We start from the raw sequence: 19,491 nt of genomic DNA on the forward strand, positions 1-19,491 counted from the left end.
TTTTAGGGGCCCAGTCTCCCCCATCTCAAGGGGGCCTGAGGCATCCTAGCCCAGTTCCTGTAACCAGATTACATCTGTGCTGCGCTGTGCTGGAGGAGCAATAAACCACCCTCAATTCCACTGGCTGGTACAGTCTGTTTGTGCCATTTCGGGGTGCAGGAGACGGGGAACCCCCAACGTGCCGTCACAGTGGGTCGTGAGCATGACCAATGCTGTACTCCCTGTCTGCCAGTCAAGGACTGTTACAATATTCAGATGACTCCATTTGTATTTGCCCACCAGTGATTGATCCTCCAGCATTGACCTCGCAAGTCTCTCTGGCCAGGGCTGGCTTTGTGACCCTGGCTGGCCCAGTGCCACTTTCAACTTAGTTTTTATTCTTTGAAGGGCTAATTCATCCTTCTCCCTGCATTTGTCATGTGCTGCACAAACATGAGCCGCTGCAGAGCCACAAAGCTCATGCTGCATGGTGGTGAGAGGATATAGGGGATTCTGCCTAGATTCATTCAGCACAGCCCCAAGCCATGTACTCTGGGTAGGCTCCTCCAGCCCAGCATACAGAGGAATTTCAGCTGGAGCCAGTGTATCTCTGGCCATGTGAAGCCAACAGCCCAGCAGGAGAAGTGAAGCATCCACACACAGATCAAGGAGCAATTCTGCTTATCTTCATTGATCAGTGGGGGTGGGCTGGGATCCCTGCATTTGTAGCATATGGGTTATTTGTTGAGTTTGCGCACAGGGATCAGGTACTTCCCACAGGGGGAACATAGGTGCTGACTTTTGTGTATGCAGTTGAGTGGTTTTGAAGAGGTGTGTTGGGGGGCATTCTGTCAGGTTTGGGGGCTATTTTCAGTGTAATATACACTTTCATACTCTAGGAGTGCATCTACACAGCACAGCTATTTTGACATAACAATGTGAGCATCTACACAGCAATTCTGATATTTCAGAATAATATTTGAAATAATGGATGGCTTATTTCAAAATCTGTAAACCTCATTCTAGAAAGAATAACACTTATTCCAAAATAGTGTGGATGCTCCACTGCTGCTATTTCGAAATAGCTGCTCCCCAGGGTCATTCAAATTAATTACTCCCCAGTGCCTCCCTGGGGCTCTAAATTGAGGTAGCACGTCCACATTAGGGAAGCCTGACTCTGACTAATTTTGAGGATCTCCTGTACAGTAGACATGCTATTTTAAAATAAGCCATTTCGGAAAAAAATTCTGAAATAGCTCATTTCAAAATAAGCATGCTGTGTAAGCATACCCCAAGTATTGACTGTGTCTCTCATTGTGGTCTTTGCTATTTTAATAAGAATTTAGTTGTTACAAACTGCATAATTACTTTAGAATGAATTACAGTCTACCAAAATTCTTGCAGTCTCCTACAAGGAGTCTTTACTAACGTCTTAGTTCAAAGACAATATGTCTCACTGTAATGTTCAGAATGAAACTTTCAGGAATCTTGTTTATATCTAGGCACTAATGTTAATGACAGCTACAATATTCAGTTGTGTCTGTCCCATTGGTGATTGGAGATAAATTTTACATCTTCTGAAGCTGAGGAAATAATTCAGGATGATACAGGCGCAAGAAGAATGAGTGTTATCAATTTGAAGTATCCTGGAGTGTATTTCGGTGCACTCAACATTGAATTTCATCTGCTATTTTGTTACCAAGTCACCCACTTTTGTAAGTTCCCCTTGTAGTCTGTTTGGATTTAACTGTGTTGCATAATTTTGTGTCATTTGAGAATTTTGCACTTCATTTTTTACCTCTTTTTGCAGATCATCTATGAATAGGTTGAACAGCACTGGTCTAGTACAATCCCCCTGGGGCTACCACAGTTTACCTCTCTCCATTCTGAACATGGGCTCCTAACCTGGGTTTCCTATCTTTTAACTGGAGAGTCGGGGAATGTATTCAAGGATATCTAACTGGTCCTTTTTGTTATCTTATCTGAATCACCGGGCCTCTGTTGATATACAAACTCCCTGTCCCAAAGGCAGAAGCTGTTAGCAGGACAGAACTCATCACCTTGCATACTGAAGCTTATGAGCAGAGCATGCTGAAGCATTTGGGCTGTAGTGCCTAGAGGGAAAGCAAACTCAGGCAGGAACCTTGTGCGCTGGACATATCTCAAAGCATTTTCTGCCATTTATGTTTACTCCTGCTCTGTAACCTGCCCCTGCCATTGTGGGGCTAATGATATGTGCTCCCGGGCTCTGTGTACTTTAAGACAGGAAGTAGAACCCTCAGCAACAGCAGCATTGCTGCATGCAGGTATTCATACAGCCTCTCTGCTTCCTGGGAAGTCTGATCCCTGCCATATCTGAATTGTTACCGTCGGTCGGATCTTGTCTTTGTGCAACTTTAAAGCAGAAAGTACTTTAGACTGAACAAGCCGATGCCCTGAATGGAAAGCAAACATCAGTCAAGCTGGGCTGTTTTAATAACCCCCTAAATGTCTGTGTACAAGGTGTGAAACAATGATTGAGGCTTCTTGTATTTCTGGGAAGACAGACATGGCCAACACACTCGGATTGCGTGCTACAGAGTGTACTCAGCAATCTTCATATCATTAAGCTACTGAGCTGCGCTGCCCTGTGCCTTACTCTGCTAGAATGTCTCCTAAGCATCTGGAGTCAAATCCTGCTTGCCTCTGGACTGGCATTAGTGAGGTGAGGAGCTGTGCCATCACCAAAGAATTCTGTGTGGCTGGAGAAATGTCACTAAATTGTCTGTCTGAGATTTGCACTTTTCATGCCACCTTCTTCTTTGACCTTTCTGGAGCCTCATCTTCCTTTAAAAAAAATTATCATCTGCAGAACATGCTCTATAGCCAATGAGGAGAGAGCTGATTTACATAAAAGGGCCACTCCCCGGTGGTGGGGATTTAAAAGAGAATCGGAGGGTCTCAACCACAGACCTCTCCCAGGAAGCAGAGCTAATCTGGATTCCCCATCATGGCCTGGACCCCTCTTATCCTTGCGCTGCTCATTTACTGCTCAGGTCAGTGGAGTGGTTTTATGTTCTGTGTGGTTGTTATGGAGGAAGTGACTTTTCAATAAATATAATAATTGAATAAATAACAATGTGTTTGTACTGTTGCTTTTAGGGGCCAGTTCACAGCCTGTGGTGACGCAGGAGCCCTCCATGTCGGTGACCCCAGGAGGGGCCGTCACGCTGTCCTGCAGCCTGAGCACTGGAGCCATCACTACAGGCAACTATCCCTCCTGGTACCAGCAGAAACCAGGTTCTGCACCTCTGATGCTTATCTATGAAACTACCAAGAGACCCTCAGGGATCCCTGCCCGGTTCTCTGGGGCCATATCCAGTAACGATGCTGCCCTGACCATCACCGGGGTCCAGGTAGAGGACGATGCTGATTATTACTGTGCTGTGTACACGGGTAGCAGTGGTTCACTGTACACAGTGATGCAACAGGGCGGGGAACTGAGACAAAAACTTCCTCTTTTTATTCTCCTCACTCTGCATTGCCTTCCTGCGACTGGTGGAGGCTTTTGTCTGGCTTCTGTCTGGAAAAGTCTGACTTCTGATTGCTTTCCAGTATGAATTCCAGCCCTATTCTCCTGGCTGGAACAACCTTCCCGACATCTTCTGTCTTGCTTTGCACAAGGAACAGCTCTGCCCTGTTCTCCAGTCAATCTCTGCATCCTGTGGAGCAGCTCAGGCAAATCCCAATATCCAGAAGCACCAGGCATGTGTTTTAAAGCTTGGGACATGTGTTTCCTTGATTTCATTATTTTATGGTTTTCACATAAAAAGCCTGACACTAAAGCATGGAGCATTGGGGGCAAAATCCAGAAGTGATGCATATGGTGGTACAAGCTAGACTCCCTTTTACACACAGAGAAACTTGAAATACACGGCAGGTGACTATGCCATTGTACCGAGCGGGGTGCAGGTTCTGCAGTCATATTACTTAGTCCAAAGCAGCATCCAAATACTACTACATCTGTTATTTCCTGGGAGAATACACTTTTGTTCCTTCATCAGAACTGGCGTTCAGATTCAGCCGCTGCTGAAACTGACCAGCGGCTGACTACAGGAAGCTCGAGGCAGAGTTGCTCTGCCCTGGGCTTCCTGGAATCAGCCGCTGATCAGTTTCAACAGCAGCTGAATCTGGACACCTGGGACAGAGCAGCTGGGGCGCTGCCAGGTAGGTCCCCGCAGCACCGCACCTCAGCGCTGCGGGGACCAACCCGGCAGCACCCCAGCTGCTCTACCCCAGGTGTCCCCAAGTCAGCTGCTGCTGAAACTGATCAGCGGCTGATTCCAGGAAGCCCGGGGCAGAGCAAAGCAAAGTCCCACCGCCCGCGTCCTCTGGGGTGAGAAAAGCTGCTCCGCGTCTCCCTGGTCTGCTGGGGGAGAGGGGGGAGCCAGCAGATCAGGGAGACACGGAGCAAAGCCACAGAGGACCCGGGTGGTGGGACCGTGGTGCGTCTTGGTCCCGCCGCCCGGGTCCTCCGCGGCTTTGCTCCGTGTCTCTGCTCCCCCCCCCCAGCAGACCAGGGAGACGCGGAGCAGCTTTTCTTGCCCCGGAGGATGTGGGCGGTGGGACCACGGCATGTCTGGGCGGTCCCGCCGCCCGCATCCTCCGGGGCGAGAAAAGCCCCGTTCGTAAGTACGGATCCGACAGTCGGATCCGCGTAACTCGGGGACTGCCTGTATTCAGGCCCATGCTCAGGAATTTCTGGCGTCCATGTGCTTTTTTGCAAATGTTTAATGCAATTTTAATATATATATATATTTAAAATATATACTAGGAGGCTGTGCCCCCTGCTCACTACACTCACCAAACCCCCTTCTCTCTGGAGGCTTTCATGGCCAGAGAGCATTAGTGCTACACTTACCAACTCCCCTCTCCCTGGGAGCAGGGTGTCTGGCCATGGGGGAAGGGGCAATAGCAGGGGAAGGTACAGGAGCAGGCTGGGGGATGGGGTTTTGGCAGAAGGGGAGAGGAGGCTGAGGGGGGTTGGGGTCAGATGGCAGAGGGGACATGTGACAGCCCAGGAGGTTGGAGGAGATGGTCTCAGATGGTGGAGGGGGCCCAGTGTGGCCTGGGGGGGATTCAGATGTTGGAGAAGGGTATGCTGTCGATGGGGGGCATTTCAAGCTCTGATGGCAGAGGGGATGCAGGATGGTTCAGGCAGCATTGGGGGTAGGTCTCAGATGGTGGAGGGGATGTAGGGCAGATTGTGGGGGGAGTCAGGCTTGGATGGCAGAGGGGACCTGGTATGGCTGGGGGGTGAGGGGGTGTCAGGCTCAGACGGCAGAGGGAACACGGAGTGGCCAGGGGATGTTGGCTTGGATGGCGGAGGAGTTGTGATGTGTCCGGGGGGGGGGGGAATTGGGCTCAGATGACAGAGGGGACCTGATATGGCCTGGTGGAGGGTGGTGAGGCTCAGATGGCAGAGGGGATGCAGGGCAGCCTGGGGTGGCTGAGGGATTGGGCTGGGAAGGTGGACGGGACTTGGCACGGCCAGGGGATTGGGCTCATATGGCGGAGGGGAAGTGGCACGGCCTGTGGAGGAGGAATCGGGCTTGGATGGCGGAAGGGACCTGGTGCAGCCTGACGGGGGGAGGTCGGGCTCGGATGGTAGAGGGGACCCAGCCCCTTCAGCTTCTCTCCAGTAGTGATACCCCCTGGGGCATGAAGCAGGAGCTGGACTGGACCGTCCCAGATGGGATGTCCCCGAGGCTGGCCACAGCAAGAGGCTGGTGACAGAGGTGAAGGCAGGCTGTGGTGATAGCATGAGGGTGCAAATGGCAAGATGTCACTCTGTCATCCCACAGGAATTTTTTTGCTCAGGTCTTGCGAGGTGAGGAAATAATCCTAGTTTGTTACTGTGGCTTTGATTTGAGATCACTCCCACTCCAACTTTTGCTGCTATTTTTTGGGGGGGGAGGGGGCGTGAGGTTTTCTCAAAAATCAAAAAGGGGGCATGATGCTGAAAAGTTTGGGAACCACCAAGCTAGATCATTTCCTGGTATCAGCAAAGAGATGTCTAGACCCTCCAGTTTCTTTGGTGCACTGCGAGCACCAAAGGAGACTGGGTCCCAGACCAATTCACTGTTTTCAGCTTTGGTGCCATTTGCTATTTAACCATCACTGCAGAGGATGAGACCACTCATTACTGTGGTGTACATTCCAGCTGTAGTAGTAGCTATGGGTAATATCCCCAGGGATACACTCAAATATGGAACTGAGAACAAAACCTGTCTTCTCTCTGTGTTCTGTGCTCTGCTGGGATCTGCATGCCTTTTACACAGCTTGGTTAGTCCTAAGCCATTCAGCTACTGTCTGTAAACCCAAAGGAAAGGAGGACAGTGGTGGGAGAGGGAAGGAATTTGCTGGGATAAACTGTGTTTGTGCACACGAATGGAGCAGGTGACATCTTTCTTGTAAATGTCTCTAAAAAATATAGACAAGAGGGTGTTAGTAATTACTAAGCACATTCACTAGCCATTTAAAGCCGGGGTGACTCTTCAGAAAGTGGCAATTGGGTCTCACCATTGCCAAGCCATTTGGAGATAGAGAAGCAAAGTAGCCTGTATCTGAGGCTACGTCTAGGCTGCAGGCTTCTTTCGGAAGAAGCTTTTCTGGAAGAGATCTTCTGAAAAAACTTCTTCTGGAAGAGAGCGCCCACACTGCCAACGCGCATCGAAAACGCCATCTGCTTTTTCAAAAGATAGGCTGTGTCTAGACTACATGGCTCCATCGATGTAGATTAGACAGATAGACAAAGGCAAATGAAGCCACGATTTAAATGATCGCGGCTTCATTTAAATTTACATGGCTGCTGCGCAGAGCCGACAAACAGCTGATCAGCTGTTTCTCCGCTCAGCGCGCTAGTCTGGACGCTCCCCTGCCGACATCAAAGCCCTTTGTCGGCAGCCCCGTTATTCCTCGTGGAATGATGTTGGCAGGGGAGCATCCAGACTAGCGCGCTGAGTGGACAAACAGCTGTTTGTTGGCTCAGCGCGGCAGCCATGTAAATTTAAATGAAGCCGCGATCATTTAAATCACGGCTTCATTTGCCTTTGCCAAAAAACAAATCTACATGGCTCCGTCGATGGAGCCATGTAGTTTAGACGTACCCATAGTGTCCACACTGAATGGATGCTCTCTCGCATTTAAGATGGGATTACTATGGACGGAGTGACTATCTGTGACTACCTGTGCTTTTTCCTCTTTCCTCTTCTTCCAAAAGAACTCCCTCTTCCCCATCCACACACACCTTTTTCCGAAAGAGCTCTTTTGGAAGAAGGCTTCTTCCTCGTAGAAAGAGGATTACCAGTGCTGGAAACACCTCCCCCGCCCCACCTCTCCATTCTTTCGATTTACTTGTAGAAGAATACAATGAGCAGTGTGGATGTAACTCAGGTTTTGTTGGAAAAACGGCCATGGTAGGTTTGACCAGGTTCATTGGATCCAGGCCACTCTGTGCAGGGATTAAAGCGGGTAGTTGCCCCAAGGCCCAGAAATTCAAAGAGGCCCAGGGCTCCTGGTTGCTGCTGCTGCTTCTTTAAATTGGTGCTCTTTGTGGCAGTGAGAGCTGGGGGGAATGGGGCGCTGCACTCCAGGCAGGTCTCAGGGGGCTGGGGGGAGCAGCATGCCACGTTCCAGGTGGTGCATGGTCTGGCTGCCCCCGGCCCTGCCCTTTTCACCTGAGACCCCATCCCTTCTGGGTGCATGGAGCCAGGACCCCCCCCCCCCATCTTGTTCTGAGGCCTGAAGAGGCTGTTGGCTCCCCTGACTCTGTGTATTATGGCCAGAGAAAACACACAGATGTGCGCGTGCACACAACACACACATGCACACACACCTTTCCTTGCCCAACAATGATGTGCATAGGACATGGTTAGTGAGATTATTAGCAAACCTCCTATGCTGTTAGCTGACAGGGAGGGGCATAAACACTCGCCCTATTTAGGATCCAGAGTGTGAAACCCATAATAAAAAATGAGCCTAATTCACCCCTAGGAATCTCAGAGAATTAATCCTGTGTGTTCTCCTTGTGTCCAGTGTGTATATGCAGGTTCTCATTCTTTACCTATTTTCCAAATTTGTTCTTTCCTCTTATATCTCCCTCACAATCAACCCACCATTGACAGGAGCATATCAGTTTCCTGGGATCAGGGCGTAGGCTGAGATGGAACTTCCACACTGGAATTTGGCCCTGCAAGGAATACATTTGTACCTGGCCACTTAGCTCCTGACCCTGTTGGGGGTCTGAGCTGCCCTGAGCGGAGGGTACATAGTGCCTTGCAGAATCAGCACCCCGTTGTCCGTGCATCCCACTGTCCACAAGCTTCCAAACCCCCACCTCCTGTTTTAAAAAGCAGGGGCCCTATAAAGGGCTTGTTTTTTGGCTGCATTAGTGTCTATTTCAAAGTGGTAACAATGGTCCAAAGCCTGCTCTTGTTTATAGCCATGCTTCAGTGGGGTTCCATGTGGGCAATCAAGAGCTGAATGTAGCCACTGCTTCCTGCTGCAGCTGTAGAGTCTTACAGATAGTGGAAGAAGACTGTATACTTTAGGGACTACAGGAGAGGAAGCTATGAAGCCTTCCCTGCACAGAGCTTTCTTGTGAAGCTAGGAAGTTATTTATTCTCCCAGTGCTAGAGAGGGGAATTCATGCTGCTCTGTCCTGTGTGGGAGCCAGGGAATCTCTGTAGGTTTCATTCCAAAAAAGCAAATTATTCTGCTTTTTCATCCTCTCTGGTTTTGAGTACCTCTGAGAGCACAGATCCCATTTCAGAGTTTCTGCCTTCCTCAGCGGAGGGGGGCGGGGGACTCTGAAATGCTACTGCAACCAGTGAGCAGGGAGCAGATTTGCATGAAGGGACCATTCTCCTGTGCTGGGGATTTAAGAGAGACTCCACCGGTTCCAGCCAGAGCTCCCTTTGCTTCAGGAAGCCGAGCTCGTCTGGATCCAGTATGGCCTGGGCCTGCCTGCTCCTCACACTGCTCACCTACTGCTCGGGTGAGCTGGGAGGGTTGACTTGTCACAAAACTTTGATCAGAGGCTGTGATTATGAGGTTGTTAATTCAGAGCAATTAAATGGTGTTTTGGAAGGCAGCAGATCAGTGCTGAGGTTTTCAAAGTATTCCTGGGGATTAATCTTGTGCAGCCAAATCTCTTGCCCTCCTTTGAACATCCCCATCATGAGCCTGTGTAACTGCTAGTTATATGTTCCTGTTCATTCTTGCGTAGGTGCCTGTTCTCAGCCAGTTCTGACTCAGCCCTCCTCAGCGTCTGTGTCACCAGGACAAACAGCCAAACTGTCTTGTACCATCAGCAGTGACTACAGCCCTAGCAGCGCCAATCTGGATTGGTACCAACAGGGATCTGGCCAAGCCCCTCGCTTTGTCTTGCGTCGCACCAGCAGCAGAGGTGTTGGAGTCTCAGACTGATTCACTGGTTCCAGCTCTGGCAATGTTGCTTATTTAACCATCACCAATGTCAAGGCAGAGGATGAGGATGATTATTATTGTGCCCTATGGTACGACGGCGTGGCTATTCCACAATGGTGCATTCAAATGGGGAACTGAGACAAAAACCTCCACTGACTGTTTTCACCTAATGTCCTGCTGTGAATCCACCGTGCATGGCTCCAACAGCAATTTAAAGGGCCCAGGGCTCGGGCCGTTGCCAGGAAGAGATGGGGGAGATAATGGGGGCAACTGACTTAGTGATTCAAAAGGGCCAAGAGTTCCAGCCGCCGCTACTGTGACAATGGCAATGCCCAGAACCCTGGGCCCTTTAAATCACCACTGGAACACCCCATGGTCACTCTGGGTGGCACTGGATGTCCCGTTCCCATTCCTTCTGCCTGAGGCCCCATCCCTTCGGGGAGCACAGAGCCAAGGCCTCCCCACCTTGCCCATGGACTCAGCATCCTCACCCATATTGCTCAGCCAGCTGCATCTTTCCACTCAGGCAGCTCTGAGGGGTGCTGGCATTGGAGAAACAGAGTAGAAAGCTGGACTCCTTAGCATGCCCCCGCCGAGGAATGTTCAGTTTATTATGAGACATCAAATTCTGGCAAAGCTCCTGACGATTGTTACTGCCTTGGAGGCAACTGTACAATGAAGGTAAACAGCGGGGAGCTAATACACTTCTTCCTACACTTCCCTGAGACACCCGTGCCCCTGCAGGACAGCCCCTGCTGTCCCAGACACAGATGACCTTGCTCACAGCACATCACCTTCATTAGTACCGAGACCTGATAGTGTCGGCTCAGAGATGAGGGCTCAGCTTCATGCACTGTGTCTCTTGGGATGACTGTCCTTGTTGCTTTTCTTCACAGGTGGGCTGGCTGTGAGTGAAGCATGTCCATCACCTCCTGAGCCATCCTCCTAACCCTGCAAGAGCTGCCAGCACCAATGACCCCATGAGGACCTGGAGCAGGAACACATCGCCTGCCTGTGTGCCCTACAGCGGTGCCTAAAGCGGCAGGAGAAGAGGTGGGACGCAGACTTGGAGCTGCGCTGCACCATCTGGCAGGAGCTGTCCCAGCAGACCTGCAGCATGTGTGTGGCATACTCTGCCAGCGTCAGCTGCCTGGTCATCGTGATAGCGTGGCCCAGAAGCTTCCCCTTCCCCTCACACCTGCTTCTTCCTAATTTCCCCCCACATTTGCTCCTGCTCCTGTCCCCACCTCTGCCCCTGCTCCTCTGGCTTCTCCCCCAGCCCCTCTTTGGCCACCAAGAGCCCTGCACATGGGGTGGTGGAACCACCCAAGGGACACACTAGTTCCAACCCCATCTCTGAGCCCCTCCTTCCCCCACCTCCACATTCTTCCCTCTTCCCAGCTCTGGCGCCATGGCTAGAGTGCTGTGGCATCTTCAAAAGCAACCAGAGCACACAGTGTTGTGTTTTCTGTCCCTTGAGGAGGTAGGCAAAGGTGAAGAGCCTGATACATGGCTGTGAAGGGTAGCTCCTTTAAGCACTCGAGCCTCAGGGTACGTCTAGACTACATGCCTCTGTCACCAGAGGCATGTAGATTAGACTACCAGACATAGGAAAATGAAGCGGCGATTTAAATAATCGCCGCTTCATTTAAATTTACATGGCTGCCGCGCTGAGCCGACAAACAGCTGATTAGCTGTTTGTCGGCTCAGCGCGATAGTCTGGACACACGGGTGGCGACATCAAAGGTATTTGTCGACCACCCAGGTAAACCTCATCCCAGGAGGCATACCTGGGTGGTCGACAAATACCTTTGATGTCGGCAGGGGAGCGCCCAGACTACCGCGCTGAGCCGACAAACAGCTGATCAGATGTTTGTCGGCTCAGCGCGGCAGCCATGTAAATTTAAATGAAGCCGCGATTATTTAAATGGCCGCTTCACTTTCCTATGTCTGGTAGCCTCATCTACATGCCTCTGGCAACAGAGGCATGTAGTCTAGACGTACCCTCAGATAGCCTCAGGCAGCAGCTCTAGGAAATGGATGCTGTCCTGATGCCCTGTTTGGAGTGCTTCTAGGGAGCTTTAAATGTGAACCTGCCTCCAATCAGTGTGGATGCCCTGTTTTGATATACGTCTGTGTAATTTAGATGGGCGTTTATAGTGTGGACCTGCTATTTCAAAATAGCTATTTTGGGAATTATTATTCTGAAATTGCTTATTCTGAAATAAGTGCATTGTGTAGACCAGGGGTGGCCAACTCATTTAACAAAGAGAGCTAAAACAGTGGTGGAAAAAATGTGAAGAACTGCACCAGAATTGTCAAGCAAAAACAAGCAAACAAACAAAAACCCAGAACAGAAAAGTTGAGCAAAACCAAAGAAATTATTTTTTAAAAAGGAGGCTGCCCCTTTAAGATGGCTGTCATCTTGGGCGCCATTTTTAAAACCCCTCAGCTCTGACCCCATGAGCACAGGGAAGCTGGAGTCCAGGGGGGAGCCGGTGGAGGATGGGGGCCATTGCGAGGGGCCACAGCAGCAGCTTTGCGAGTTGCACTTTTGCGGGGCAAGAGCTGCACGTGGCTCGCGAGCCATGGGTTGGCCATGGCTGGTGTAGATATTCCCTAATAAAATCGTTTTAAAGCAAATTTTAAACTAAGGTCCCATAGCCAGAAACTGACAGGATATAGTAGATTATTTAAATCGCCGCTTCCTTTTGCTATGTCTAGTAAACTTATCTAGTAAACCCAACTTAGTGTAGACACACCCTAAGTGCTTCCAGAAATAATAATGGAGTAAAAAGTATGATATTTTCTAAAAAAAACCTACTTCGGTAAAAGTCAAAGTATCACAAAAATAAATTACTAGAGGAAAGATCAAATACTGAAAAAATGTACTTGAGTAGTGTAACAAAGAATTTCTACTTAGGCCATGTCCAGACTCAGGGGTTTTTTCGGGAAAAGTAGCCTTTTCCCGAAAAAACTTCCCCTGCGTCCAGACTCAAGCCGCATTCTTTCAAAATTATTTTGAAAGAACGCGGCTTTTCTTTCGATGGCGGTAAACCTTGTTTTACGAGGAAGAACGCCTTCTTTCGAAAGTTCCTCTTTCGAAAGAAGGCGTTCTTCAATGTAAATAGGGCTTCTTCAAAAGAGAGCATCCAGACTCGCTGGGTGCTCTCTTTCGAAAAAGCGGATTGCTCTTTCGAAAGATCCGCCTGCAGTCTAGACGCGATCTTTCGAAAGAGGCTCTTTCGAAAGATGCTTTCGAAAGAGCCTCTTTCGAAAGAAGCCTGCAGTCTAGACCTAGCCTTAGTTACTCTCCACCTCTGGTTACTCATTGGAAGAGTCCATTGTAAATGCCATTTTAAGTTGTTTTGTTTTAAACCAGAAACTACACTAGTTTCTTGTGATTTTGCCTCTATGTCCTTTGTCTAATGAAGGTTTGCCAGGGGTACTCAAGTAAGCAACGGAAACTCAGCAGCACTCACCCAGAATATTTCTTTAGTTTGCTTTTGATTTATTCTGAAAGCACCACTCCAAGCTTTGCCACACATACAAACACCCGAACTGAACAAACCATATTTTCTGGTCATAGCAGGGTAGCTCTGTTAGTCTGTATCTGCAAGAACAATGAAGAGTCCTGTGGCACCATAGACTAAGAGATTTCTTTGGGCATAGACTTGAGCACAAATAAATCTGTTAGACTATAAGACGCCACAGGACTCTTTGTTGTTTTTTCCGTATTTTCCAGTTAATTGCCTCTTCTAGGTGCCTTGGGTTTTCTAAAGTGAAGACAATAAAAAAATGAAATGGACAGTTCTTTGCAGCACATTCAAACTGTGAAACAACATAATGTGCAAATTAAAAAAAAATCATTTCAGCGTCATGCAGGAGACTTTAACATGCTGTGAATTGAAAATGAGGCTCTATTTCTGTTCAGACTGTCCTCTGGGATCAGAGTTTATTCTGAATAAATACTCAGGCCTGCCCCACCTCCTTTCTATTGCCCTGGGAAATACATAGGGGAAATATACCAGCAATCAACTGAATGGACCATGAGGTGTCATCTGTTCTGCATACATTTACTCTCAAATGTCCCCTTAGCTCAGAGCAGGGCTGTTGGGTCTATGCCTGCCTCAGGTATGAGGCACTTGTTTTCCACCTTGCTAAACCATAAGGTAATTGCTCCAGCGGAACCCACTAGTGTAAAACCCATGGGAGATTTGCTAATCAAGAGGGCTATTAACATAGGACAGGAAGCGAACGGACAAACAGGACACTACTACATATGCTCTGGGGTTCCGTTTTTTGGTGAAGGAGTCAGAGTGCTACATAGGGCCAATTACATCCCAGAAACATGGGGGTTTTAGACTTATGAAAGTGATGATCGTGATGAAAAATGACCCCACTTCCCACCAAAGACAGCAACAGACACTGCTTGAATGCACTGCTCTTGTCTCAGCTTCACGTTACTTCTTCTGGTTTTGAGCCTATTAACATTAAAATTAAAGAAGTATCATTAAAATGCTGACAATTAATCTGATCTTGCATCATTGTACCGGGGAGAGTTTTGACCTTGAGTTAAATGATTCCTGGATCGGGACTTATTCAGTGTTCTTTGGCAATGATCACTTAAGGAAGCTTTGGCAATGAAAGTGCTGTCAACATGGAAAAGTTGCTAAAAGTGAAAACTGGCCAAACTGTTTTTTTCTGCTCCCATGTTGACATTTCATGGCCACATGGCCAGCACCCTGTCAACAGCTAAAGCAAAGCAGTGTGGGTTGGCATCCTGCAGTGCAGTGTTGTGGGAAAGCAGAGCTGATCCCTGAGCTTCTTGGAATTCTCTGGTAGCTCTGTGAGTTCTCCCTGCTAGGGAATGGCAAAGCAGCGCAGAATCTGTCCCCCTCCTCCTGCAGCAGCAGTTTGCCTGCTGCAGTGTTCCAAGTGTGGAGAAGAAAAGAAGCATCCCAGTGATTTGTTAGATGCTTCTTGGAGTTCTGAAAGGAGAGGGGTGCATGCCTGCAGGGCAGCAGAAAGCACAAAACACTGTGCAGATCCATCAGGGCAGGCATTGTGGGATATTGGAGGAAGCCAGTTCTATTTTTTTTAAAAAACCCAACAGAGTCCACACTGGCTCTTTGTCAACAATAAAGGGAAGGGAAAAAACAAAAGTCTCTTTCAAAGGTGGAAGGTATTCCACCCTTAAATTTGGTGCTTTTCAAACAAATGTCACATTGTAGTGTAAACACACTAGTTATTTTGTCACCAAAAGGCAGGTTTTGGTGGCAAAATAGTGCCAGTGTACAGAAGCCCTTCTACTGCAACAATGACTCATCATAGTGCCCAATAAGCACTCTGCAGGCTACACGACAAATCGTTTCTGTGCAAAGGGTTGGGGAGCTCTCTGCAATGTTCCAGGCAGAAAATAAATCTCTCTCTGACTCCAGCTACCTACATATTTACCTGGCTCACAACATCAAATACAAATGCACTTTTAACAGCCTCTTGTTCCTCTCATAGACTGGAGGGGGGAGGTGCCAGAAAGCAAAAAATGAGTAGGCAGCACATTTGCAAAAGGGGCTGTTCTCCAGAGCTAGGGGTTTAAAGAAGAATCAGAGGGTCCCAGGCTCAGACCCATTTGCCTCAGGAAGCCGAGCTCATCTGGATCCACCATAGCCTGGGCCCATCTGCTCCTTGCACTGCTCACCTACTACTCAGGTGCTCAGAGGGTGGGGGATTAATACACACTGTGCTTCAGGAAGCTCTTTTTTTGGGCTTTCCCTCATTCATTTCCACTTTCTCGATTCTCTTTCTGTGTTCAGTCAGGACGTGATAATTGTTTAATTCCTGTCCTTGTTCCAGGGGCCAGCGTCCAGCCCACGCTGACTCAGCCACCTTCAGACTCAGTGTCCCTGGGAAACACGGTGAAGTTCTCCTGCACCCTGAACAACAGCACAGCAGCTACGTTGTTGGATGGTATCCACAAAGGGATGGCCAAGCCCCTAAGTTCCTTTGGCTCAGTTCTGGCACCAAAGGAGAAGGGGTCCCAGATCGATTCACTATTTCCGACTCTGGAGCCATTCGCTATTTAACCATCACCAACGTCCAGCCAGAGGACGAGGCCACTTACTACTGTGGTGCAGATTACAGCATTGGTAGCAGCTCCGGGTAACCCACCATGTCACAGTCAGAGGGGGAACTGAGACAAAAACCCTCCCTTCTCCAGCCTCGCTTTGCTGGATCCCTCACTCTCTGCAGAACTTTGCATTTTACTTTCAATAAACCACCTGATGTTTGGTCACAGAGAGTTCCAGCTTCCCACAGTCTGAGAGGAGACGTCTGCTCCCGCTCCCACTTCACAGCCTCTGCAGAGGGGCAAAGCAGCTTTTACATGCAGCTTCCTTACTTGGCCTCTGCAAGAGATATAGGCAGCTCAGTCTCCTGCTGTCAACAGCCCAGACCTCTCTTCCCAAAGCCCTCACTGACAAGTAACAAGGAGGTGTTGCAACTTAAAGAACAAGTATCGGTCGCTGCTGAGGAAATGCTATTCATTCATGACATTTCACCCACATATTGACCAAAACATTCTCTGCTCTGGTTCTTTGCGATGGACTTTCTCTTCCATGCACAATGGCTGATCTCCCAATTAAACAGAGAGATGGGTCTCAGAGACAATTAGAGAATAGGATAAATCACAGCAGGGCTTACTGCCTGTACTGAGAAATTGTCCCTAATCTACCACCGTTTTCCCACCCACTACTGTGAGTTGCCCAGTGACTCGTTTCCTGGCTGTAACTTAGAGAATTGTGATCCTGCAGCTGATGTAGTTTGACAGGGATTTGAAAGGACCAAATGTAAGTTTCCCCAGTACATAGTGTGGAAATTCTGCTGCACTTGTCTTTTGGAAATGAACTTGAAAAAAATGCAAAATCTTCAATTTTGAGGGTTATTTTTCAATATCTAATTTAAACTAAAGCATAAGTTGGAGGTTGAATTGGACGTCAGTCTTTCTATACTGGTTAAAATTCAGGAGTTCAATTTTCAGAATACTTGCAGCCAATGAACAGGGAGCAGATTTGCATGATGGAATCATTCTCTAGCACTGGGGGTTTACAGAGAATTGTAGGGTCCCAACCACAGACACATTTGCCTTAGGAAGCTCACCCTTTTGGTTTCACTGGCTGATTCCTGTGGTATCTGGAAGAATTTTCCTTCTTCCCAGGAAAAAGCATAGTTGTCACCCTCTGAACGCCAGGCTGGTGTTCCTCAAGGATGATTATGAATTGCCAGGAGCTTAGATCCAAGGGCACTAGAGATCCGGGTTACAAGGCAAGATTGGGGTGAAAGACTATTATTGTAAAGCAGTAAGTTCTGCAGCTCAGGGGCCTGCTGGAAATTTCTGTGAATGACCTGTCCCACCAGGGGGAGCTCTTTGTCTGCAATGTCCAATGTCCAGGCCGAAGGCTGTAAACAGCCGGGTACAGTTTATCTTCAAAGAAATCTCCCATTTGCAATGGAGTGAAACCAACCTCAGGCATCCCCCTCCCCTTTCTATTCTCCCCAGGACCTCTCCCTTCTCCAGCTACAGATGCAATAACTGTTTAATTCCACATTCCCTTGGGACGAGCACATTTCGTTCTGGAGGTGACAGTGACCTGTCCCTCTGCTGATGCGTCTGAGAGATCAGGGCAGAACACGAGCCCCAGTGGGAGTTTTCCAACAACTTCCCTGTTTCCATCCCAGCTCCAGCTACGTCCCCTGGTGTGAGCCCCCTGGGCTGTGTCCTGTGGCCCTGAGTCAGAACCAGCCAGTCCAAGGCATCCCACCAGAGACGTGAGGGAGGTGACAGCTGACCCCAGAGTGACTGGGACCATAAGCGCTCCCTGCTCATTCAGTGCCAGTGGGTGTGCGCAGGGATTCCAGGAGTTTCAGGGGTCAGTGACATTTCATCGTAATCCACGTGTGCTGTGTTGGTAAATGGGCGACTGCAGGTGTCCCGGTCGGAGCTCCGTGCACTGTGATCATATTGGTTTCCTTGGAGCAAATGATGCAGCAGAGGGGCCTTTGTAACTTGTGTCCCGTGGGACGTTACAGAGTGATTCCACGCAGCCAACCTGCAGGGCTCAGCTTTAAGAAGGAGGCAGTTTTGCATGAAGGGGCTGGTCTTCAACACTGGAGGTTCAAGAGACAATCGGAGGGTCCCAGCCACAGACCTGCCTCAGGAAGCCGAGTTAGTTTGGATCCACCATGGCCTGGGCCCCGCTGCTCCTCGCCCTGCTCACCTACTGCTCAGGTGAGGGGTTGTTGGCTGCACTGACACAGCATGGAGGCCACCTGCAGGTGAGGAGGTTTGTGTGTGAGGAGCCGGAGTCCTTGTGCTGAGTTTGTTTGTTCCGTTGCTTTCAGGGGTCAGGTCACAGCCTGTGGTGACTCAGGAGCCCTCCATGTCAGTGACCCCAGGAGGGTCCGTCACGCTGTCCTGCAGCCTGAGCACTGGAGCCATCACCAGCGGCAACTATCCTGGCTGGTTCCAACAGAAACCCGGCTCAGCTCCTCGGCAGCTTATATATAACACCAATAACAGACCCTCCGGGATCCCTGACCGGTTCTCTGGGGCCATATCCGGTAACAAGGCTGCCCTGACCATCACCGGTGTGCAGGCAGAGGAAGAGGGTGACTATTACTGTATGGTATGGGCTGGTAGTGCGCACACAGTGATCCAGTCAGAGAGGGAAGTGAGACAAAAACCTCTTGTGTCTTACACCCACCATTTCCTCCAGCTGCACATGCTGCGCAGTTTGGGCTTTGCCTGGTATAGGTGAGAAACCGATTGCTCCTCCTTTGGAAATTCTGCCATCCATTGTCATCAGTAGGGGCTGATGCTCCATGCACTCAGCATTCACTCAGCTATTCATACGCTCTCTGCTCACCCTGGCTGTGTCTAGACTGGCCAGTTTTTCTGGAAAATCAGCCATTTTTCCAGAAAAACTTGCCAGCTTTCTACACTGGCTGCTTGAATTTCTGCAAAAGCACTGACAATCTCATGTAAGAGAAATACTATGGAAATACTATGCTGTTCCCGTTTGGGCAAAAGTCCTTTTGTGCAAAACTTTTATACAAAAGGGCCAGTGTAGACAGCCCAGATTTGTTTTGTGCAAAAAAGCCCCGATCGCGAAAATGGCCACTTGAATTTCCACAAAAGCACTGACGATCTCATGTAAGATTGTCAGTGTTCTTGTGGAAATACTATGCTGCTCCCGTTCAGGCAAAAGCCCTCTTGCGTAAATCATTTGCGCAAGAGTGCCAGTGTAGACAGCAGAGTACTGTTTTGAGCAAAAAAGCCCTGAAAGCTAAAATGGCGATAGGGGCTTTTTTGCGGAAAAGCGCGTCTAGATTGGCACGAATGCTTTTCCACAAAAAGTGCTTTTGCAAAATCTATATACAGGAGGGAAGCCAAACAGTAGACACTCAAGGGCTGTCTCTACACTGGCATGATTTTGCGCAAATATTTTTAACGGAAACGTTTTTCCGTTAAAAGTATTTGAACAAGAGAGCATCTACACTGGCATGTGCTATTGCACAAAAGATGTGCTTTTGTGCAAAAGCATCCAAGCCAGTGTAGACGCTCTCTTGCACAAGAAAGCTCCAATGGCCATTTTAGCCATCGGGCTTTCTTTTGCAAGAAATTAATGTTGCCTGTCTACACTGGCCATCGGGCTTTCTTTTGCAAGAAATTAATGTTGCCTGTCTACACAAGAATACTTGTGCAAGAGGGCTTATCCCTGAGCGGGAGCGTCAGAGTATTTGCACAAGAAGCACTGATTTTGTACATTACAACATGAGTGTTCTTGCGCAAATACTCGTGGCCAGTGTAGACAGGCGGCAAGATTTTGCGCAAAAGCAACTGCTTTTGAGCAAAATCTTGCCAATGTAGACACAGCCAAGATGACTGAGCAGGCTAGGAAGCTGTCCAGTCTGTGACAGAAGAATATGTGAGAATAGCTGAGGATGAGCTATTCCATGTAATTAGTTTCTTAGTACAGCAAATTA

General features: G+C 48.9%; 1 protein-coding gene across 1 annotated transcript; it reads left to right on the forward strand.

Moving 5' to 3' along the window:
- The first annotated feature begins 2,935 nt into the window (after positions 1-2,935).
- LOC149520663 (uncharacterized) lies at positions 2,936-19,131 on the forward strand. The gene is made up of 4 exons (XM_089775269.1): positions 2,936-3,014; positions 3,121-3,404; positions 13,045-13,048; positions 17,848-19,131. Exons 1-4 carry the CDS (start codon positions 2,969-2,971, stop codon positions 18,261-18,263), a joined length of 750 nt encoding a protein of 249 aa, XP_089631395.1. The 5' UTR covers positions 2,936-2,968; the 3' UTR covers positions 18,264-19,131.
- The last annotated feature ends 360 nt before the right edge of the window (positions 19,132-19,491 follow it).

The sequence above is a fragment of the Pelodiscus sinensis genome, chromosome Z (assembly GCF_052426305.1).
Source record: "Pelodiscus sinensis isolate ZL-2025 chromosome Z, ASM5242630v1, whole genome shotgun sequence".
Taxonomy (NCBI): Eukaryota; Metazoa; Chordata; order Testudines; family Trionychidae; genus Pelodiscus; species Pelodiscus sinensis.

Coding starts and splice junctions, on each gene's coding strand:
- LOC149520663 (XM_089775269.1), top strand. CDS start 2,969: ATGGCCTGGACCCCTCTTATCCTTGCGCTGCTCATTTACTGCTCAG. Junction 3,015..3,120: donor GCTGCTCATTTACTGCTCAG/GTCAGTGGAGTG, acceptor TGTTGCTTTTAG/GGGCCAGTTCACAGCCTGTG.